The 24202-nt window shown below is 46.5% G+C and overlaps 1 protein-coding gene across 5 annotated transcripts in view; it reads left to right on the forward strand.

The window, feature by feature from the left end:
- Window positions 1–24202, forward strand: part of Clec16a (C-type lectin domain containing 16A) — a 196981-nt gene that overhangs the window by 70737 nt on the left and 102042 nt on the right. For all 5 annotated transcript variants that reach the window (XM_034505372.2, XM_076937429.1, XM_076937428.1 and 2 more), the window contains 5 exons: window positions 11162–11284; window positions 14315–14424; window positions 15070–15114; window positions 17223–17273; window positions 20860–20988. In XM_034505372.2, the coding sequence (XP_034361263.1) occupies window positions 11162–11284; window positions 14315–14424; window positions 15070–15114; window positions 17223–17273; window positions 20860–20988 (458 nt within the window). The remainder of the gene's footprint in view (window positions 1–11161; window positions 11285–14314; window positions 14425–15069; window positions 15115–17222; window positions 17274–20859; window positions 20989–24202) is intronic.

The raw sequence follows: 24202 nt of genomic DNA on the forward strand, positions 1-24202 counted from the left end.
AAGGACTCCCTTCTTAGACCTTTAGCTGGAGGGTTTTCACGCTCGGTTACAGCAACAAAAGTCTGGTAGAGGTAAGCTTGAGGCAGCTCTCATCCGTGATCTGTGGCCAAGCAATGGAGACTGTCTCTACTCCATGGAGGTGGAAGGGAGAAGCCTATGAGAAGGCCTTGGGTCACCTCACAGGAACCAGGGAAGGACCGGAAAGAACTGCTAGGGACCTCAGCAATGAGTGCTGACTAGAACTTCCTGCATGGTGCTGATGTGGTCCCAGTTAGTCTCAAGATGGCTGCAGCTTGGTGTAGTGCCTGCCTGTGGAATGCTTAATGTTGGCTGGGATAGGATCATAGCATAGTCAGTCTTGGGCTCAGCCCTGTGTCTGGTACTCTCCTTCGGGAGCGCAGTAGCCGCCATAGTGCTGACACAGCACCTGTTCCCAGAGAGCAGTTGTGCTCTCTCTGACTGTTCTCTCTTCTCTAAGTCACCACCTACTGAGTGTGCTTCTCTCCCAGTGGTCCACTCAGAAGTCACCTTCTCCAAAGCTATTTCCAGTTCTCCCAGGTAAGTCTGGGTTAATTCTGCCTGCTGTCAAATTTCATGGATGTTGCTAGATTTGACCTTCTTTTTAAAGGCTGTTTTGTTTTTTTGAGGCAAGATCTCATGCATCCCAGGGTAATTTGGGATTCACTCTGTAGCTAAAGATGATCTGAACTCCTGATTCTCCTGCCTCCAAGTGCTACAATTACAGGTGTGCACCATCATTCCTGGTTTAGACATTGCTAAAGCCTTGTCTGAGTTAGGTTAATTCTCTACCAACTGAGCTGGAGCTGTGTTTATAAATGATACTGATCTATAGATTTCTTGCACTTCTCTTATCTGGATGCACTGCAGTTATGTACCTTTATTTTTTGAAAAAACTTGTATTATTGCCGGATGGTGCTGGTGCACACCTTTAATCCCATCATTCAGGAGGCAAAGGCAGACAAGGCAGATCTACAGAATGAGTTTCAGAACAGCCAAGGCTACACAGAAAAACCCTGTTCAAAAAACCAAAAACAAGGGGGGAAACTAGCATCATTTCTTCTTTAAATATTCTTTGAAACAGCAGAGCCATCTGGACAAGGTAGTTCCGCCTTTTTTTTTTTTTTTTTTTTTGGATTGATTGATTGATTATTAATTTTTTTACATCTTGACTAGTTTCTTTTTTTTCCTCTCCCAGTCCTAGCCCCACCCCTACCCCAATTCACTAGTCCTCTGTTTCTCTTCAGAAAAGGGCAGGCCTCCGATAAATATCAGCTAGTCGCGGCATTTCAAGTTGCAGTAAGACTAGGCACTTCCTCTCCTATTAAGGCAATCATTCAGTAGGACAAAAGGGTCCCAAAAGCAGGCACCAGAGTCAGAGACAGCCCTGCTCCCACTGCTAGGAGACCCACAGGAAGACTAAGCTACACAACTATAACATATCCAAGGAGCCTAGGTCCATCCCATGGAGGCTCCCTGGTTAGTGGTTCAGTCTCTGTGAGCTCTTATAGGCCCAGGTTAGTTGATTCTGTGGGTTTTCTTGCATCCTTGACATCTCTGACTCCTACAATCCCTCCTCCTCCTCCTCCTCTATGGCATAATTCCCTGAGCTCTACCTAGTGTTTGGCTGTGGTTCTCTGCATCTGTTTCCATCAGTTGCTCGGTAAGGCCTCTCTAATAATAATTGGGATAGACATCAATCTATGAATGTAACAGAATTTTATTAGAAACCATTTCATTGACTTTTCTTTCTTTTATTTGTTTGTTTGTTTGTTTGTTTGTTTGTTTTTTCCAGTCATGTTTGGTTCTATCCTAGGTCTCTGGGCTATTCAGCCTCTGGGTCCTGACATAGGTATCAAGCTGGACCAGTTGTTGCCAATCCCACCCCCCACCTCACCCCCGATCTCTGGGCCAACTTTACCCCAGCACTTGCAGTTCAAAGATTTTGTGGCTGGGTTGGTGACCCAGTGCCTCTACTGGAAGTCTTGCCTAATTGCAGGAGAGAACCAGTTCAGGCTTCGTGTCCCCATTGCTAGGAGTCTTAGCTACGGTCACCCTCATAGATTCCTGGGGGTTTCCTTTGCATTAGGTTTCTAGCTTGTCCCAGAGATGCCCCTGATTCCAGTGGTCAAGGCATTTTCTGTGAGAATTTTTTTTTTTAGTTTTGAAATCAATTATGTAGCCTTAGCTGGCCTCAGACTTGCAATCCCTCTGCCTTGCCTCCCAAAGTGTTGAGATTGCAGGAATGCTCCAGCACACTCAGCTAAAGGGAAGTTTTAACCACTGAATTTCTCCATGGAGATGTTAGAGTGAGCTTGGTGATTTGCACCTTTCAGGGTATTTGTCCATTTCATCTAACCTGTCAAATTTATTATTACAAATTTGTTCATGGCTCTCCTCTGTCATGTTGCATTGTCTATAAAATCTTAGTCCAGGTCCCTGTCTAGTTTATGGTATTGATAATTTGGGATCATCTTTTTTCTGACCACTTTGGCTAGAAGATTATCAATTTTACTGACATTCTAGATGGTTTTCCTGTTTTCTATTCTTAAATTTATTTCATACATTCTGCTGATTCCTACAGATTTAATTTCTTCTCTTCTGTGGTTTCTTAAAATAAAAGCTTAGTGTGTGTGTGTGTGTGTGTGTGTGTCAGAGAGAGAGACAGAAAGAGACAGAGACAGAGACAGAGACAGAGAGAGAGAGAGAGAGAGAGAGAGAGAGAGAGAGAGAGAGAGAGATGTTCCCGAGCACGGCACGGTAGCCAGACTTTTGACTGACTACCTTATGGGTTCCTATTTCTATCACCCTTCTCCATCCTAATCCCCCCAACCCTCCAACACTAGAAGAGAAAGAAGGCTAGAGGAGAAAGGGGGTGTTAATATCATTAGACTATTTTCTATTGATTAGGTGCATTGAGTTCCTTGAGGCAATTTTGATCTTCATCATCAAAGTATCTCCAACCAGCAAATACCAGCAGCTAGCAAAAGGAGGAGCAGCAGTAGCCACAGCCCCTCTTGGGACTCTAGCATTTTTATACCCTCTCAAGAGTCCCCAGAATTCCAAACGTCACACTTGTAGATCATCAGGCATGCATGTGGTACACATATATGCATGCATACAGGCAACACACTCACATAATAAAGTAAAATAAGAAAATTGAAAATATTTTTTAAAAGTTCACAGTTTCCTCAGGGTGTTACTAAAACCATGTTGCAGAACATGTATCCTAAGCAGTGTACTTAGCCTGGAGTTGACATGTTGTGTGTACAGATTCTAGGCAGGCCCTTAGCATCCCTGTAGTTGGGAAACCACAAAAGAGGTGAGAACCTGCCTTCAGGAGTCAAGGATGACTTCTAGACTATTCTTGGACCATGTGTTTGAGGAAGAAGTGTCCAAAATGAGAGCTGGCAAAGAGCCGTAAGGTGCACAGAGCTGGGAACACATCTGCCAGTGGTCACATACACACTAGGATGGGAAGGCGGCATGCTTCAAGCCAGGTGCTTCAAGAAGCCAGCAGGCTAGAGTCATCCTAGGAGGAAGCACAGTGGCCCAAAAGCTCTGTTCTTGTGAGCCATGGTTGCTATAGTGCCAGTTGATCCAGGAAGTTTTATACCTACTCTACATATCCCTCGGGATGGATTCTAGTAGTCCAGCCAGAAGACAGGAGCCATGCAAAATGTGGACAATAGAAGGACCCATGAAACCTAGCACGTGCCCCACACAAGGCAGTGCTGAATGAACTGGGGCGAGTCTGACCAGTCATATTCAAGTGAACAAGAAGAAAATGAAGGCGATGGGAAAGGGAAGCAGGAAAGGAGAGGGCAGAGCAACAAGTGGTGGAGGTAGAGCCGGGTACCAGCCAAAGCAGTCCATTTTGCAATGGGCAGGACAACTTACAACAGAACTGAAAAGTTGCTACTAAGTTAGCTCTGCAAGGATGGAACAGACTACTCCAGCCTGCAGTAGAGAAGTACAGACATATTCTAGGAGCAGGAAGTAGGCCTAGTGAGGCTCGGCAGAGAGGCATGTAAAGAGATTAGGATTTTTGCTAAGTATAGGAGGAAAACCCTAGAAAACTTAGAAGCAGGAAAATGCCTCGGAGAGACTGGAGAGATAGCTTGGTAGTTAAGAGCACTGACTGCTCTTCCTGAGGACCCAGGTTTGATTCCCAGCACCCACAGGGTGGCTCACAACTATCAGTTAACTATGCGTGTGGTGCACAGACATATATATGCAGGCAAGATACATGTACATATGAAATAAATAATTTAAAAGATACGGAAAAAAAGAAAGAGAATATCTTCAGATGCAGGTTTCCAGAGGAGCCGCCACTTCTTGGATTTTTCAGAGTTGGGGAACGAGGAGCTGCTGGAGAGACTGAGCAGGTCATGAGGAAGCAGTGGAGATAGTGTGGGCTGCGGAAATGGAGCTGGAAGATCTGTGACAGACTTGGGAATCAGAGCTGGCGATGCAGATAGGCTGGACATCAGAGTTGAGTGTGAAGGGTGTAGGTCCATGACGAGGACGAGTCAGTGGGGACCCTACAATTGCTAATGCGACAGGAGAGGCTCTCAGCTGAGGACCAGGCCTTCCTTTTTATGTAAATGGGAACAATCTGGGTGATAAACAAATTTCTGACTCCAGTTTCTCTGTGACAAATAGTGTTTAGAACTAGTAAAATTGGGCCATTTAAACAGGCAAATTAAAGAAAATGCAAAAACTCAAGTTTGATACCCAGAGACTCTGGCACCCTGGGGAAGCTACACATGGTGTGCCAGCCTGGCCACTGGGCACAGGGGGCTGCCTTGGGTGACTTTGAATGATGGCTGTTTGGCTGGCTGGCATTCTGGTTAGCTACATTTAATTCCAGCTTCTCTTTTCCATGTTCTTTCCCCTGAAGCAGGCCCCAAATAAGATATTCTCTTCTTAGTAGATATTTTTCCCCTTAGAAGACAATTTCAGCCTGAGAGCCTTGTTAATAGAAACCACATGTGAGCTCGAGCCTTCCAGTAAATCCTAACAGATGAGACACTGCACTGAAGGAAGGACCCACAGTGGGAAGGGTTGCCTGATGGAGGAAGGCGGTGGCATGATTCAGCCGGGCCACATAATAAATTCTGGCTAGTATCTCTAATAGAAAATGCAGCCTTCACCTTCGGTCAAGTCTGAGTGGAGTCTGTGTGTTGGGCAGTTCTGTCATCCTAGTCTCTCTGTTTCACTCTCTGTTTTACCCCACCACCACTGTTTACCCAGGAGGCACTTCGGACTTTGGGATTTGTTTTGTTTTGCTAAGAAGTTCCTGGAACACCACCAAGCGGTATGGAAAAGCTGAAAAGTGGGTGACAAGATTGTGGGGATGAGAGCTGGCAGACACCACTTTACAGATTGCAGCTGACACAAGCTCAGAGTAGGAAATACATTAGAAGCTGACTTACAGTCCGCGTAGCTCTCAGAATAGTTGTCTAAAGTTTGCCAATGCTACCAATGCCTATGAAACTATGGCTAGAAGAACTGAGGTCTGAGAACAGAAGACTGAGTGGACGTGTTCTCCTGCTCACATCTACTCTGAGGGTCCGTAGGGTCTTCATTGCTTCCTTTGTGTAACTTTGCCAAAGGTGCCTTCCAGCCTTGACCAGCATGTGCACGGCAGCTAAGAAGAATCTAGAAATCAGAGCTGGGAGGGAAGCTTGTCATTAATATAGTGTGGAGCCATGCCTTTTCTTTCTCTTCTGGGTTCTTTGAGTTAGTTAATTGAAAGTGACACATCTCTGTACCTACCTTTGTCCTGACCATTGGCAGGAAAGGAATGAGGAAGCACATGGCCATGGAGGCAGATCTCAGTGGGCCCTGTGCTGCATATAAAGGTGTCTTTGACAATTTTCTTGAGGCACTTGAAACTTGAGCAAACAGGACAAAGTCTTATTCTAGAGGCTTATCTCAGAGGAAAATGACAGGCAAAGAAGCTGTAGTTCATTTGACACAAGAGCCTGCCTTTCTGTAACTGAAACCGTACTGCATGTGTGGGTCGCACCTGTGTGCCATCTCACATTTTACATAGCCCTGTCACTGTGGCATTGGCTGGAATACTGAAAGTGACACACTGACTTTGGGTCATGTTTTAGAAGGGATGCAGTCCATTGTGGCTGAAGCATGAGAAAGGTTATCATAGTGTATCCTCAGTCAGGAAGCAAGCAATGCACTTGAAGTGGTCATCCCTCCTCTGCTAACCCTCTATGGAAACGCCCTCCCAGACATATTCATATCTGTATCTCCTGTGTCATTCCAAATCTAGTCAAGTGGACTGCAAAGGTGAACAAACCATCATGGACCTTATTTCTTTGGCACCATCAGACAGTATTGTTTCAGTCAAGTAGTTAAAAATCCCAAATCAAATGCTTCTCCACACACTGGTTTCCCAAGACTATTCATAGTAATGATGCACTGCTTGTCACAGAAAACAAAACCACTGAATTTACGCCTTCTGTCTCCTGGCCTGTGGTTGAACTGTCCTCAACTAACCAACTGCTCAGATCTTCTTTCCACAGCTGCTTGAATGGTAACCTTTCTTCTGTTGTCAAATTGTAGTACTTTTTTGTTTCTTTGGGTATTGTTGATTTTTTTTTGTTTTGTTTTTTGTTTTTCTTATTCGTTTTTTGGTTTAGTTTTGGTTTATTTTGTTTATAGTGGGCCAGAATGTATTTCGAATAATTAATCAACAAAAGTCTGGCAAGATGGTTCGTCAAGTAAAGGTACTTGCTGCCAAGCTTAACAACCCGTGTGTGATCCCTAGGACCCACATGGTAGAGGGAGAGAGCCAACTTTCATAGGTTATCCTCTGGCCACTACACTTATGCCACCATAAATAGATATCATTAAAATCTTTAAGTAATAAAAAGAGTTAATTTAGTGAGTCAGTGGCACATATCTGTAATGCCTACCATTTTCAGGAAGATGAAGAGTTGTTGGTCAGTCTGAGGCTACATGCGAGAGACCTTTTTCAAAATAAAAAAGCTACCTCTGTTAAGATCTAATCCAGTGGCCTTTGAGTTGAGAATCATAGCATGACACACATACTGTGGGCAGGTGAAGGGAAGAGTAGATGAGCAGGATCTCATAATATGGGCAGAAAGGCAGAAAATGGAGTTGGCTCAGGACTTTTTGCTACTTCTGTGGCCTTAGCTACTTCTTTGAGCTCACTTTATGAAGACTTTGACTATTTTATTCCTCTCTTTCCTGTGCTGGGGGTGGAAACAGGGTCTTGCAGGTACTAGGAAGAGCCTTCACAACAGGATCGTACCCTTTCTCTAGAAAATACCTTGTCTACCTATAGAACTTGAACTTTTTGGTTGGTTAGTTGTTTTGAGTCAGGTCTTGGCACATGATGAGACCTTCTTGAGAAACACTTGATTGGTGTTCGAGGGCTCTGGCTGCTTTCAGGGTGGTGGCCATGTGTGTTGTTGTATATTGCTGCTGCACACACCTTGAGAACGGGCCCAGGTAGAGGGATGGACTTAAAGGAACAGAGGAGGTCTTAGAAGCTGCAGGAGAGTCAGCAAGGCACCTAACATTGAAGGAACTTAGTGGAAAAAAACAAGATCTTAAGAGGTTTTTGTGTTGCCAGGGTAGAAACCAGAGTAGAACCTACTGTCTTTCCCTGGGGCCTGTGCTGTGCATCCAGAGCTGGGTGTAGAACCAGACATGGAGCTTCCCTTGAGTGGCCTGGGAGATCAAAGCTAGCTACCCAAAGCTAGCCAGAACACAATGAAGGCTGCAACTTCTTCCCACCTCACTGACTGCCCACCAACCTCCTCTTAAGGGCCCTACCTCAACCCTCCCCAGCTGTGTGTAGACTGTAATTTTGGGGTGAAACTCTTACCTGTTCCCATTCTAGCTCCCAAATAATTGACACAAAGATCTTTTAAGTTTATTAACAAACTGCAAGCCTATGTTGGGCAGGTCCTGAGCTATTGGAATCCTCTAAGCTATCATATTTCCCAGCCATGTGGTCCTTTCCCTTCAGTCTTAGTCTCACCCTGGCTTGCTGTGTTCCATGTGTGTCCTTGTGGTAAATCCCTTGGTGACCTGCTTATCGTGCTCATCAGGATTCCCCCTGGGACCTCTCTACATCGTCACTTCTTTTCCTCCTTCCTTGTGGTTCTCTCTTCCTTTCTTTCTACCTGGGACCTCCTGACTTAGATAGGAAGTGCTGACTGTTACATTCTCTGCCCAGCCATAGGCTGATCACCTCTTTATTAAACAATCAGAGATAATTGGGGCACATTCTTTACACAACACTGATACAGGAGATGTTTGATAATCAATGCACAAGACCACCCCGCAACAGCTGTGCTTCAAAGTTTACCTTCAGAAATGTGGAGCAGCCAACCCTCAAGAGCTTTACCAGAAAAATTCCTTCTTTGGCCTCCTGCAGCTTGACTTTCACTTTTCTTGAGTTGGATTTTCTTCTACTTCTCAGTCACCCCTTTTTCAACACACACCAAATAGAAGCATATTAGCCAGCTTGCAACTAAAAATTCCCATAGGTACCCAGTAAGAGGCAGTAGTGACTGACTACCCAGTGACAATAATCACAGGGGGAATGATTACTATAACCAGGATCCTGTCTGCAGGGGCCATGAGACTAGAGTACTATGGGCTGCAATATCAAGACAGAGCTGCCTCTCACTCTCCACAGCCAGTTAGACCGGCAGCCCTAGGGCATCTAGGAGCTTTTGGAGAGGTGGTGACTTTGCCAAACCCTAGAATGCACACCCCTTGAATGCATCCTTCATAGTGGGCTCCCCGTGTGGGTGGTGCCACCACCCCTCCTTAACTGGATCTCAGCCACCTTTGGAGATGTCTCAAAGAGAGAGAGAGAGAGAGAGAGAGAGAGAGAGAGAGAGAGAGAGAGAGAGAGAGAGAGAGAGAGAAAGTACAGAATCTCTCTAAGCTTTGCTTTCCTCACCAAAGGCAGTGTGACCCAGAGTTCAAGGCTCTGGGAGTCTGGCAGATAGTCAAGAAAGAACAAAATGAAAGTCTAAGGAAGGCTAGAACAGTCCTAAGAAAGGACCTCCCTGTAAAAAAATAAATAAATAAATAAGTAAAAATAAAAAAATAAATGCAAGCCCTGGCTCCCACTGAACTACATTCCAGGGGAATCTACCCTGGGCCTGTCGCTGTCCTCTGTAATGGAGAAGCTGATGGTGTAGTGAAAGTGTGTGTGTGCTAGGAAGACAGATGTTGCCCAGAGCCACAGAGCAGCAATCCTGTCCTGTGTCCACCCCTCACAATGGAAGAAAAGAGAGATGTAGGAACAAGATTAACACCTCCAGGGGAGTGAAGGCCAAAAAGATTGGGTTGTGACTTTTGCCCTAGGAACCAGAGTTCTTCCAAATCAGACACTTGGCATCAAGATAAAGAATGCATCAGTTCAGCCTCAAAGCCGTACTGTGGGTGTGAGAGAGCCCTATACAACACCAGCCCTCAGGCCATTTCTTCCTCTCCACAGCATTCCAACAAAGCAGAACACTGCTTTACAGCAGCAGCGCTGTGCACAAAGCAGGTTTCTCTGGGAAGCCAGAAGTGCTGCCTCCACTGTCTTACCAAGGTTCTAGATCAAACACACCTGATACTCAAGGGTTCTGAGAAATACCACCTCCCCCAACTAGAATAACAGGAAAAGCTATGCTTCAGGCATAAACAATCCACAGGGGTCTCCGTGCTTGGGTCAAGCACTGTGTTTATTTCTGCAAGTATTTCTCAAGCACCACGTCAGAGGAGAGAACAGGAGTTTGCAGCATCCTGCTCTGGCCCGATCATTGTGGTAGCACTGGCAAATCTTCCTGCCTTACCAGCTCCGGGCACCTCTTCAGGAAAAGTATTAGCATGGCCTCTGATTACAGACTTGCCCCTTCCCTTTCCTCATCCACTCTCCACCCCACCCTTTCTTTTGTCTTTTATTCATTTCCCCTGAGAGGGGGATATTTCTTTGTGTCTTGGTGATAGATATGCCAAGTGTATGAGTTTTACATTTTGTACACCAGCCTAGGCTAAAGGTTTGGTTCAGCCTCTCTTTGCTCATCTACTCCTCAGGAGCATGGCTGGCATCTGCCCCACTTAGCTCTTTGCGTTCATCCATGAGAGCTTAAGGCTCTGACTGTTGGGGCCTCGTAAGTCTCAGCTCTGTTCCTTGGGTCTATGTCTGCATGGGGTAGAAAGAGCTGCGCTTACATGCACAAACTCGGAAGAGAACAACAGTGAGTTGCTCTGGTGAAAGCTGCTCCTTTTCTACGTCTGCCTCATCTGTCAGAGGTGCCACCATTGGCTCTAGGGCCATTCTCCTCACTGCTAAGTGCTTCACAGCCCTTGTTTCTAATAGAGACAGAGTAGACCTTGGGCCACAGTGAATTCAGTCAACAGTCATTGGCCAGAATGTGAGAACACTGTTCCACCTGGCTTTCATAGTTACTGTTAATTTTCACACCAAGTTGATGTCCTATTCACAAATAGCAATAGAAAATAAATGTTTTGAATAATAGTGTCTGTGTGTGTGTGTGTGTGTGTGTGTGTGTGTGTTTATGTGTCCATGTGGGTTTAGGTATGTGTGCATTTGCAGGTGTTGGAGACTAGAAGCAAACCTTGGGTGTTCCATAGTTACCACCCCTTTGCTTTTTGTGATGAGGTCTCTCACTGGCCTAGAGCTCACCAATTGGGCTAAGCTGTCTGGCCAGTGGGCCAGGATTTTCCCAGTGCTAGAATTATAATATGTGCCACATACTGTACATGGCATCTGGGGATTGAACTCGGGCCCTGATACTTGTGTAACAAGCATTTTACCTGCAGAAGCAGCTCCCCACCCTCAAAAAATGTATGTTGTGATATAACTATGCATGTTCAGTGTACACAGAACCCAAACAGGAGCTAAACCACCCTCAAAAAATGTATGTTGTGATATAACTATGCATGTTCAGTGTACACAGAACCCAAACAGGAGCTAAACCAAGGCAGTGACCAGGCCTGACATCACTGAGAAAGAACATGGTGGTGGTGGCTGCAGACTCCCCTTCCAAAGAGCCTTTAGAAAGAAGACTCCCACTGAGCAGCTTTGCCAAGGGCCATTTTTCTTCTTTTTCCACTCCAGGCATGGATCCTGAAAAACTAAAACGAATCCAGCTCCCAGTGCCAAGTGAGGCTGAGAAAACCACCTACAACCATCTGCTGGCCGAGAGACTCATCAGGATCATGAACAATGCTGCCCAACCAGGTACCCCTATCTTGGGATATGCAGGGGAACAGATTCCTAGCCAGGCACATGAGGCATAGGTTCTAGATCCACTCTTTTTGAGAAGCTGGAGAACTCTCAGCCTTTCCTTTCCCCTGGCCACCAACATCTGCCTTCTGTTGCAGGCAGGACTGGGTCTCTGGAGCTGTGCACATCCTCAGGTGTGATCACACCTCTCTCCTCCCTCTGCACCAGCCTTTCTTTTCTGCTTTCATCATGGCTGTGATCCTCCTCCCTGAGGAGTCTGAAGCCATATTATGGGGATGAACTAGGCTAAGAATCTAAGTGAATCAACAGGTTTGAAGATTGGTTGAGGATACACTCTTGTGCCCAATCTCTCCAGTGGTTCTCCAGCACCCATCTGTAGCCAGCCACTAAGGAAGGCAGTGATAGCAGTGGGATGAAGCTGTGGGCACAGTCTTTCCCAGCTGGAGTAAGGGGGATTTTTACTCCAGGAGATATGTGACTATGACTAGAGGCATTTTGAACTGAATGACTAAGAATATTCCTGGCCTATTGCTAAACACCTCAAGTTGCATAGGACCTCTACAGCTCAGAGTTGTCTGGCCTGGAATGTCACCAGTTGTGTGGCAGCTCTGCGAAGACAAGAGAAAGATCACTAACAATGAGTGAATGCATGGGAGATAATCTGAAGAGAAGTATGGTTAGAGCAGCCTCATGTGGTAAGCCTGGACCAGGTCAGCTGCAGTTGGTCAAGCACTGACTGGAGCAGCGTGTGTGTGGCTATGCTAGCAAGTGGGTCATTGACCTCAGGGACAGTAGGTATCATAACAGCCATGGGTAGATGCATTCTGACTGCATCCTACATACCAGCCAAGAGCCACCTCTGATGGTCTTCAAAGTCTCAGAAGCTGTAGACTGTGGAGATGGGGTCTGTGCTTGGAGAACAGGACAGGACAAGGCCAGCACTGGAGACCCACATGCATGGTCTGTAAAGGCCTAGATGAAGAGAGGGGTGTTGTTGATTGAGCCCTTGAGACACTGCATATAACTAGAAGTGACAAAGAAGAGACACTCCAGGACCCTGAGCCAGGAGAAAAAGGACACAGGGTGTGACTCAAGACAATGGGTACTTGTTGGGTCAGTTATTGCTGAGAAATTCATTTAAAGGAGACTTCCTGGGACTGTGGTCAGGGGTGAACTTTGCGGGGGGGTGGGGGGAGGCAGGGAAACAATAGGTCAGGGCATTGAGGGAACTGTGCTGTGGTCAAGGATAGGGTCAACTCTGGCTGGAACTTGTGAAGGCAGGAACTTGATTGCCAGCAGAGGGAGTAGAACTGCTCTGGAGTTCTACCTTGGGGTGGAGAGGGATGGAAGGTCTAGAGTGGATGGGTGGGGCTGCAGAAGTGAGCAGAGACCAACCTTTCCTGGGCTTTTATTGTGCTTTGCATGTATATAGCTTTGGCACTTGTAAGCACAAATTTTTCTTCTCATCTGTTTCAACCTCACCTACAGGGCATTAGTAGACTGTTGTCTGGGGGTGTGTCCCTGGAATGCCCCTGCTTGGACCTCAGTATCTTAAACCTCAGGGACAAAGCCCAAAGACTCTCTGCTCCCTCATTGTCCTGCTACACTTCCACCTATCCTTAGAAATAAAGTGCAAAGACCTGTGGGACAGTTGGCTTAATAGTCGTTGGCCTTAGGTTAGGCACTGGATATCTTCCCTAGGAGGAAAGAGATGGCTTCCAGTAGCAAGTAGTTACCTTTCCAATCCAGAAAGTAGCATAGAGTCCCCAAAAACATTATTAAGCCAGTGCCCACCCCACCCCGCACTGCCCTAGCAGATTTCATAAATCAGCCATTGTGTTTGTGTATGCTTATCAGTTTCTGCTTATATAATTTAAACTACTCTAGGTTGGCTTTCTGTTAACTGTGACCAAATTGTGATAAGCTTCATGCTGTACTAGCCAGCACCCAGGCCTGGAGCCGGGTGCTCTGTAAACCCCCAGGGGGAAATCTCTACAGACACCCAGTGTGCTCAGCCCTGTGGGAAGGAGAGTTGGAACCCCTTTCTGGACACCTTCTGAAGACTGGTGATGTCAGCAAGGGTAGGGTGGCTAGTGCTGGCTGGTTGGCATTCCTGCTCATCCAGGCCCCACAGCTGTACACGCTTACACACACCCCAGCACATGGAGAGCCTGTGCTCTTCTGCCATACTGTAGAACTGAGCCTCACTGGCTCCGCTGGGCCCCGTTGCCTGTTGTCACCTGATCGAGAACAGGGTGGGAACACCTAGGGCTCACAAGCCTGGGTGCTGAATGAAAGATGAAATAGGATCTGACAGCTCTAAAGAGTGCAAATGGTACTGTAGAGATAAGGGAGAGGCAGGCAGAGGGAAGAGGCCAGGCTGAACATGGCCAGCAGACTGAAGTGGACCATGAAAGCAGAGAGGAAGAGAAAAACTAGAGAGGAGTGGCCATCCAAGAGAGGTGGCCTGGGCAAGAGACTAGTGTAGCCAAAATGACTGAGTTATATAGGGATCAGGCTGGAGAAAGAAAATGGAAGCCAGTCCCTGAGAGGGAAAAGTTTAGGGTAGCGAGTGGGATGAGAAGTGCTGAGTGACACTTGTCCTTAGTTTGAGACTTAACAGGTAAGAGGGCCCAATTCTACTAAGTCACATGACCCACAGTGGGTCATATAGACCATGTTGGACTGTATCCACACCTGGAGGAGGGAAACATGGTGGACAGACACAGCTGCAGCACAGCCTCCCGCCTTCTCCCACTTTCCCTTGCTCACACCTGACAAAGGGACTTCATGAGAGTGTTGACCCTTAACTTACTGAGAAGGGGATTGATATGTATTGGCTCCCAACTCCCACCCCCATCCCCCCTGCACTCCGCATCCCCCACCCCCAAAGTGAGAGGCCTTGGATGATAGGCCACTGCCTTTTGGGTGGTGGTTAACTTCAAAGAAGAAAAACAAGAGCCTTGTGTTTGGGGTGCACACTGGTCTTTGGGGGTACTGGCCTGACTCTGATGTGCTCTGCAGATGGCAGGATCCGGTTGGCTACACTGGAGCTGAGTTGCCTGCTCCTGAAGCAGCAAGTACTGACCAGCTCTGGTTGTGTCATCAAGGATGTGCACCTGGCCTGTCTGGAGGTGAGACCATGCCTTCCCGTTCCTTCCCTTCCTGGACTGTCGTCCCTCAGCCATGAGGCTGCTAGCACTGCCTGTTCTTAACATCCCTAACCTAGCTCAGAGAAGCTAAGCCTGAGATACCTGTGACCCCCCCACACCCCACCCAAGCTCCTGCTGAAGCCCACTTGTCGGGAGTTGCCTCCCTCCATCCAGACCACTGGAAGAGTCCAAAATTCTTGCATTGTAGTGGCTTATTTTGAAGTAATCTGCTTCTGGATTAGCCTTGGGAGTTTTCAAATGTTCCTTTTGTATGACAAAACTTTTATACATGTAGAAACATATATTTACCTACTGTGTGGGTGTGGGTGTGGGTGTGCGCGCACGCATGAAGATTTACCATATTATATCGTTTTCATTATTTTGTTCCCTGTCGTGATTTTTAGAAAATGTAGGAAGTGCAGAGGTGAAAAAGAACAGCTGAGGGTTGACCCTTGGGTGTGTCTGTTCTCATGCACCACATATATATACATATACACTGGTGAAGTTTGTGTTTTATTAAGGAGGAAACATTATAGCTGTATTGAGTACTGACTCCCTTGTTTAACTGATTCATCTACTGTTTCCCCTTAGATCTGCTTCCCTCACACCTTCCTTCTTCTTCAACAGGGTGCAAGAGAAGAGAGTGTCCACCTTGTACGTCATTTCTATAAGGTACTTGGCAGCACAGATGGACGGTAGCATGGGGTATCTCTCATGGAGTATAGGGTGTAGAGTCCAGTCTTGGAGGCAGTGGTGTGGAGTAGATATATACGCACATGTTTAAGTATGTGAGCTCTATGGTGTGCGTGTAGAGGTTAGAGGAGAACCTTGGGGAGCTGGTACACTCCTCACATTGTGGAGTATGGGGTCAAACTTTGCTCGTCAGGCTTGCACCAAAAGCGAGCTTACCTTTTGCCATGTTGTCGGCCCTTCGACTTTTCACACTTGTGAATATGGACGCTAGCACTTAATCTTACAGTCTCTTACAAGAACAATAAAATTTCTGAGGACTTACTATTTATGGCAAATTGTTTATCAGTTACTCACATATTTACTGTAATTTATGAGATGTATGTGGATGACAAAGTCAAATTCATAAGTTCTATCTCCTAATACATAACTACTATGAATCACCCATGATTTTTATCAATTACATATTGTGTAATATCTATAAGTATGCATGCTAAGAAAACTCATGCAAGCATCTGAAGCAATATCTTGAGTTTAGTGAGATGACCTTTAGCATCCAAAGGATTTAGAGACATTTATCTTCAGGTTCTTGCTTTAAGAGATCCAGTTAGACCAGTGTCATACGATTTTGTTTGGCTCTGACCATAAGGCTTGTCTAGTATAGTTGGGCTGCTCTGATAAAATGCCACAAGCAGCAGTCATTCCAGAGAAGTCCAAGATTAAGGCAGATTGGGGGGACAGATTGAGGCCACGTTCTCACATGTGGATGAGTTTGGGGTGACTCAGATGTTCAGCTGTAGTAGATTCATCCACATGGTGAGTCATCCTAGTGATGTCCTCTTGTGATCTCTGCAGGTCCTCCTGGTTCTGGTTCCCCTGAACAAGGCTCACACAGCTCCTGCTGGGCTGGGAGTTGGCAACACTGCTTCCCTGTCCCACTGTCCTTGCTTACACTGCTGGTGCTTTGTTGGTTTTAAGTGAGCTAAGCCCAATCCTGTAATCTAAAACTCTACCTTTCCGGGACCAGATGACCTGATCCAGCTGCAGTTGTAGACATGCCCAGACAAAGGAGCATCACTGTGGACTACCACACTCTGGGGAGGAAATCCCACTCGGTGTTTAAGCGAGAGCATGCCCCTCTAGTCAGCCCAGAAGGAAAAAAGAAACCCTGGGGCTGCCTAATCCTCTTTGGACCTCTTTCCCATAGAACTTCTAGAAATGTGTCTGCCCCTTGAATTTATAGCTGATGTTATAAATATAGAAAGGCACAGAGTAGCCATTTCCCAGAATCTGCCCCTTGGTCTGGAACAGAAGGAAAACTGCATTTGCATTTTATTCCCAGCCCAGGGAGACAAGATGGTTCTTACTCAGTTGATGGTGCAGGACAGTGGCAGCACTGACTTCTCCCAAGCCCCAATTGTGAGGCAGACTCTAAGGCTGCATTTTCTGTGCATTATTTGCCTTCACAGTGAGTGGCCTGATAGACTTGGGCTCCAGCCTAGTCTTTTTCTGGCCCACACCACCTTTTGCCGTCTCATTCTTACAGTGAATCAGGTGGTCATGGATTTTACCCAAGTGGAATCCTGTGCAGTCATTGTCCTTAGCAACCCAATGCAAGACTTTCCTCAAAAACAGATGGAGCTAGCCATATAAATTTAGTGCTAGTGCTGGCACTTGTGCCTCCCCACCCAGGCAGGAGCCTCACATGTTTAACATGGTGATTTGATAGCATTTCCCACTTTTCCAGCCACTCTGGAGAAGTAAGTGATGCTAAGCATGTGAACTATTAACCTTGTCTATGTTTTAATTCTATATTATGTATTACCTTCTTTTGTTGCTGTTGTGCTCTAACTGATATGACTGAAGAAACACCAGCTTTCAAAAGGAGGAAGATGCTGAGCAATGCAATTTGATATTTGGCCTTTTATCTGCGCATGTGTGCTCACATTCACGTGTGTGTTTTAGTTTCTGGGGATTTACGAGAACTTGTAATGAAAAGCAGATGGCCTCCAAAGCCAAGTGCAGCCGTTGTAGTGCTTTGTTTATGGAGGTAGGATAAGCTTCGCTTTACTCCCTTCCTGTCTTTTCAGGGAGAAGAGATTTTCTTGGACATGTTTGAAGATGAGTACAGGAGCATGACAGTAAGTACAGAGCTAGAATATACAGAGACTAGTGCATAAGAACATACAGAGACTGGTACATAAGAACATACAGAGACTGGTGTATAAGAACATACAGAGACTGATGCATAAGAACATACAGAGACTGGTGCATAAGAACATACAGAGACTGGTGTATAAGAACATACAGAGACTGGTGTATAAGAACATACAGAGACTGATGCATAAGAACATACAGAGACTGGTGCATAAGAACATACAGAGGCTGGTACATAGGAACATACAGAGGCTGGAACATAGGAACATAAAGAGGCTGGTACATAGGAACATACAGAGGCTGGTACATACGAACATAGAGAGGCTGGTACATAGGAACATACAGAGTCTGGTGCATAAGAACATACAGAGGCTGGTGCATAAGAACATACAGAGGCTGGTATGTAAGAACATACAGAGACTGGTATGTAAGAACATACAGAGACTGGTATGTAAGAACATACAGAGACTGGTACATAAGAACATACAGAGGCTGGTATGTAAGCACATACAGAGGCTGGTACATAGGAACATACATAGACTGGTACATAAGAACATACAGAGACTGGTGCATAAGAACATACAGAGGCTGGTACATAGGAACATACAGAGGCTGGTACATAGGAACATAGAGAGGCTGGTACATAGGAACATACAGAGGCTGGTACATAAGAACATACAGAGACTAGTGCATAAGAACATACAGAGACTGGTACATAGGAACATAGAGAGGCTGGTACATAGGAACATACAGAGACTGGTACATAGGAACATACAGAGACTGGTACATAGGAACATACAGAGGCTGGTACATAGGCACATACAGAGGCTGGTACATAGGAACATAGAGAGGCTGGAACATAGGAACATACAGAGGCTGGTACATAGGAACATACAGAGGCTGGTACATAGGAACATACAGAGGCTGGTATATAAAAACATACAGAGACTGGTACATACCTTTGTGCCTGCTAATTTTGCAGAGGGCACTGTCTCATTTGGGGCTTTCTGGTCAAGTGGCAAAGACTGTTTGTGTGGTAATGTAATTGCCACCACCACTACAACATCAGAGTATATTCATCCCTATGCCCCTGAAGTGTCTGCCTTTATTGCTTCCTAACTGTGTGCCCTTGGGCATGTTACTTACATTCTGAGTCTGGCTGTTGTCATCTGTGCAGTGGGGCTCATAACTCTGAGCTGCCCCAAGTGGATATAAAATACCCAGCAGCAGGCCTCAGGCAAAGCCAATATGGAAAAGTACAAATGTCCACTTCTCCCCTGCTCCCTGGGTTTTGCTTGTTTTACTCCAGTGTTTATGGTTTGTCCTGAACAATGTTTAGCATTCTTCAGAAATACTAAGGGGGCATACCCCGGGCCCTGCAACTGACATGAGCCCTGGCTGGTCCTTAAGAGATCAACCTCTTGCCAGCCAAGGTAGGACAGGCCTCACTTAGTCCTGCTCCGTTGCTTCATTAGGTGGTAGCACTGTGTCTGTAAGGCTGTCAGAGTCACCTGCATATCATTAAACAAAATAAAATCATAAATCTAGACACTTCAAATCTATTGATAGGAACATCAGGTGGCAGATTATAGTAGAGTGAGGGAGGTCTCTATTATAGGTCTCAGATGCTATCTAATGACATTTAGATTAACACATTCCAAAAAGTTTCACCTGACAGTCACAAGGAAGCATGGTCAGACAGAGGTGAGCAAGGAATGGCTATCAAGGAAGCTAAAAAGATAGAGGATGACAGTTTGGCTCCAAGCCTGCACTGCAGCATGCCAGTTCTCCATAACAAGAAGCCCTTACCAATCTACTTTGTAGAATCTTCAACATTAAAATTGCTCTTTTTTTCCTTTTTCTTTTTTTTTTTTTTTTTCTGCCCTGGGAACCTCAACCCAGAGTCTTTACCTATGGGTGAACTGTTGCCATTGTCTCTTTTATCCAACTTGGGGAAACTGGGAGTCAGATAGGCTGGGTTATGTCCCTAAGTCTGTCCAACCTACTAGTGTTAGAGCCAGGCTTTCATGGAGAGTGGTCCTCTCTGCTGCTCCTCTAGAGCAGTAAGCATAGGAGCGGTGCCTCTGTGGTCCCTACCTCTTCCTGGAGAAGAGGACAGACTGGAGATGACAGCTTTCTATTCTGTTTGTCTCTCAGCCCCCAAGTAGCACTCAATAAATAGATGACAAGTGATCTTTTTCATAAACATAATTCACCAAAGCATGAAGTGATGGGGACATTTATAATGAACATAGTGTTTAACATGTCAGAAAGAGAAAAGCAGACAGCACGGCTAAGTGGCTCCCTGGCTTCCATGCCTGACTCAAGGCTCTGGCAGCCAAGCCCTCACCTCATCTTTGTCATTGCGCCCCTGAGGCATCCATGGATCACTTTCAAGGTCATACCTCCTTGTGACGTATGGGTTGCCATGACTGTGCCCATAGAGTTCCAGCAACTGGTACTTTTCCCCTTCAGACCATCAGTTACAGTGGGAGCACTGCACAGGTTTTTAGCTTCTCCTCTAGTGCATACACCCCTCCCAAAACGTGATCTTCCATGGTACCCTTTTCAGCTTAGAAATGTAAACTCCACAGATTGTTTATGATTTGGAAAAGCTAGGGCTCCCAAGCCCCTGAAGTGTCTGCCTTTATTGCTTCCTAACTGTGTGCCCTTGGGCATGTTACTTACATTCTGAGCCTGACTGTTGTCATCTGTGCAGTGGATCTCATAACTCTGAGCTGCCCCAAGTGGATATAAAATACCCAGCAGCAGGCCTCAGGCAAGGCCCATAAGTCAAAAATGTGTTCCCTTCCCCTCATCCTACCCCACAGGAAGCTTCTTGGGTTTTGCTTATTTTACTCCAGTGTTTATAGCAGGTTCTGCTGCACAATGCTTGACATTCTCCAGAAATACTAAGGTGACACACCCCAGTCCCTACAACTGAAGTCAGTCCTCAGCTGCCTCTAGGACACTGGCCTGTAAGCCAGTGTGTAAGTGAAAGTGGCTTATTAAATGTAAGTGAAGCTGGCAGGAGTGCTGCTCAAGCTGATTCCTTAGCAATGCAGGTTATTGCTAAAGGGATCATGGGCCCTGAGGCTCACTGGTACCCCCACCCCCACCCTGTGAGGGAATGGAAGAAATTCCATGGAGGAGGGCCTGGCATTGTAGAAGCATTGTAGACAATCTGTATTGTGAAAAGGCCCTGCTGGAAAGCCAGTGCCAGGAACAGCCTGGAGTAGGAACATGTCTCTGCCACCCTGCTCTGGGATATAGGGATTTGGAGAAAGGGACTCAGGCCTCTGGAAAACAGTGTTTAACATGTCCCACAAAGGAAGGCAGGCAGCCAGCTCTAGGTGGTCATGGGGCCCTCTGACTTAAATGAAGGGGAAAGCCACAACTTGGAAAATGAAAAGAGCCTGCCACTCATCTGGCAAACGAGAAGTATAGCCCCACCCCCACCCCCATCCCTCCAAACCCCCCCCCCCCCCCCATCTAACTCAGAGCTGGCTCTCATTTATGGCCCAGGTACAGGAGGGCCTTTGCTGAGGCTTCCTGTGCTGTCTCTCCTAGATAAAGCCCATGAATGTGGAGTATCTCATGATGGATGCTTCCATCCTCCTGCCCCCAACGGGCACTCCACTGACGGGCATTGACTTTGTGAAGCGGCTGCCATGTGGTGATGTAGAGAAGACACGGCGGGTGAGTAAGTATAATCTGGCCTCTCCTGGGCCATTAGGGAAAAGGTCTCTAGATCAATTAAAGCCTGCCTCCAATAGGTGTCTAGTCACCTGTAAAGAATACCCTCACACATGCACCTACTACCATACCTGGCTTTCCAAAGCCTGCTGCCCTTAGAAATTAGAGATTGAGATTCTGTGGCAACTGGCATCTCTGTGGGCTGCTGTCAGACCATCTGCACCAGGGCAGAGTGTAGTCAAAACCCTGAACGGAAGCCAAGCCAAGCTTCTTTGAAGCATGAGGATGCAGAGCCTGGAGCACCCAGTATGGGGAGGTGGGTGTGAGCTTGGCTCTGGGGTCTCAGAACCCCAGGCAGCATACTGGCAAGGTGTCCGATAGTAAGAGGATGGTGCTGGCTGGCCATGAGGCAGGAGAGTGTTTGTACAGAGCCTTGTTCTTAGAAACAGCAGAGGGTGATCCCCTTATCAGCACTTTGTTCTGAGGTGGCCACTCTAGGAAACAGCCTCGGTCAGGCTCTTCACAGTATTTTATCTCCTGCGTAAGATCTCGGTTTCTTTCTTAGAAAGCAATGCTGCCTTTTCCTGGAAAATCATTCCCTGGAGACATGACTGTGGATGGATTCTTTAGAGGCATTCATGACAGCTCCCAGGCTGACTACCATCTTCCTTGGTCTGTTTGTGGCTAGAGCAGCAGAGGGGTTTCACTTTGGGATTTCAGGAAGCAAGTGATGTAAAGTAGTGTACGCCTCAGACAAGAGGCCTCTGGACCTCCTCCACCCTGCTGCCACTTTAACCATGTGCTCAGGAGCTACAGAGGAAGTGGGGACTTTGTATCTTCAAACAACACACATTCCCAGCCCCCTGAGCAAACCACAGACTCCTGCAAGTTGTCCTCTGACCTCCACGTGTGTACACAACACATACTTTTTTTTAATTGTAAGATCAAAATACCAAAAGTGCCCCTGAGTTATATGAGCTCATAAGGGACTTTCATGTTGAAATAAAGCCATCAGAGTTTTGGAGGTCCAGGAAGAGACTGAAGGAAGCAGAACTTGGATTTCAGCTATCCCCACTCAGGTAGGGGCAGTTGGAAGAAGAGGCTAAGAGAGAACACGAGTTCATGAGTCAGGCCTGCAGAGGTTAGAGCTGTGTGACCTTGTCATTGTTTAACCTCCCCAAGCCTAATGTGTCTTCCTGTGCCCCCTCAGCGTTTGTCCACAGTAGCTGACAGTGTGGCTGTGACGTTTCTGGCAGATAGTAAACAGTGAAAGTGTCTTGGGCCAGGAGTGGAGTGCACCAGTGTCTAAGATGAGCAAGAGAGGTTTCACTCAAGGACTCGGACTCGCTACGCTTAGTGCAGAGGAGAGCCAGCAGGGGCCATGGCAAATATTAAAGTCTGAACTGAAGCATTAGCTATCTGGGAAGCCAATGGCCAGCAGGTCCCTGTGCTAGGGTGTTGTGTTTGGTCCAGGATGGAGCCAGGGCATGCACATGCGCAGCAAGTGCTCAGCCTTTTCTCAGTTTTGTTTGAGACACTGTCTCATTAAGTAGCCCAGGCTGGCTTCTACCTCAACTTCCCAGATATCTGGAGTTACAGGTGTGTATCCCCACATTTTGATCCCATGTTCTCAGAGGGGATTTTTGTGTTTGTCACTATTGACTTTAAGGAAATGAGATGGTTTTGTGTTACACATTAAAGAAAACTCAGTCATATCTCAAGATTTTTAAAGGAAGGAAATTTTTCTTCCATATTTCAACACTTAGAGGCATCTGCTTCTCCTCCCATCTTTGTCTATACACTCAGCCTCTTATGATGGCACAGGAATCTTTGCCATACTCTCTCTTGCATCGTCCTCTCTTCAGTGTATTATGAGTTTCCCTGTCGTGAGAGTGGTTTTTGCAACTCTGGATATGCTTCCCAGTTCTTACATGCAACCAGTGACATCACCCCCAGCCTATAGTGGAGGGGTGTTTGTTTGTTTTGTAGACAAAGTCTCATGTAACCTAGGCTAGCTTTGGACTCACAATATAGCCAAAGATAACCTTAAACTCCTGCTCCCCCTTCTTGTACAGCCCAAGGGCAGGTTGTTCTGCCACACCTGTCTGATGGTTTTCTGAGTGACTTTTTAGGGCTGCATAAAGGTTGTCAGGAGTCCTCTGCCATGGCTCCCATAGGTTTTCCCATTAGTCTGAGTTTGGGGTGCTTCTACTGTAATTCAGTCTTTCTCAGCTGAACCGTGAGAACTACTTCATGAACACAGTGTTTTCTTTCTTTTGAATTATTTCTTTAGGAGAAGTTTCCAGAAGCGGAATTTCTGGTTCAAAGGGTATGGATGCTTTCTGTACGTCTCTAACTTTACTCCTAGCTTTCTCTCTGGGCTGGGCCCACATCCAACTGCTTCAGCCCTGCTTTCAGGATGACTTACTTTCACAGCTGTTTCCACGGCCTTAGTGGGCTTCTAACCTGAATGACTGTCACCTAAATCCAGCCGCTTGCAAATATAGCAAGGAAGCTGATAGAGGTGACCTCCTCAATGCTTGATCCAGGGCCACCTGTGCCATGGAAAACCCTCACTCACCACGTACCCCTCCCAGAGCTGTAGACTAGGAGTTCCGACTCTCACTCAGCCCCAGTTGGAGCTGAGATTCTTCAGCCTCCAGACCTCTTCCAAAGCCTCTGTATGGTCTGGGTTTCTAGACCCTGAATGTGACTGGTTTTGCTTCCATAGAAGCTAAGAAATGGAAGTTTCTTCTTGTTAGAGCTCAGTCAACGGTCTTCCCTTTTGAAATTTGGTCTCCTGGGTTCCAAGATCTGAAGCAGTCATCGTTTCTTATTACTTTTGGCTATGACTTTAAAACTTTGCATCTTGAAAGAAGAGTGCTTGATAAAACATTGGGTCCCAACCCCTGACTCCTCTGGAGGCCAAGGACTGTGCTCAGAAGAACACAGGCTATGGAGCTGCGTGGGTGGCCAGCTACCAGCCCTGCGCTTCCGTCTCTGCTTGTCAGATGGGAACCACATAGGGTCATTAAGAGGCCCAAATGGCAGGCAGCTGGGCATGGTGATGCACCTTTATTCTCAGCACTCAATGGGGGTTGGGGGTGTGCAGAAGCAGCCTGGTCTACTGAGTGAATTCCAGGACAGCCAGGGCTACATGGAGAATCCCTGGAAAGAGGGGCGGGGGTAGGGGGAGCTCCACAAAGTGTTCAATGGC

The sequence above is a fragment of the Arvicanthis niloticus genome, chromosome 6, assembly GCF_011762505.2.
Source record: "Arvicanthis niloticus isolate mArvNil1 chromosome 6, mArvNil1.pat.X, whole genome shotgun sequence".
Lineage (NCBI taxonomy): Eukaryota > Metazoa > Chordata > Mammalia > Rodentia > Muridae > Arvicanthis > Arvicanthis niloticus.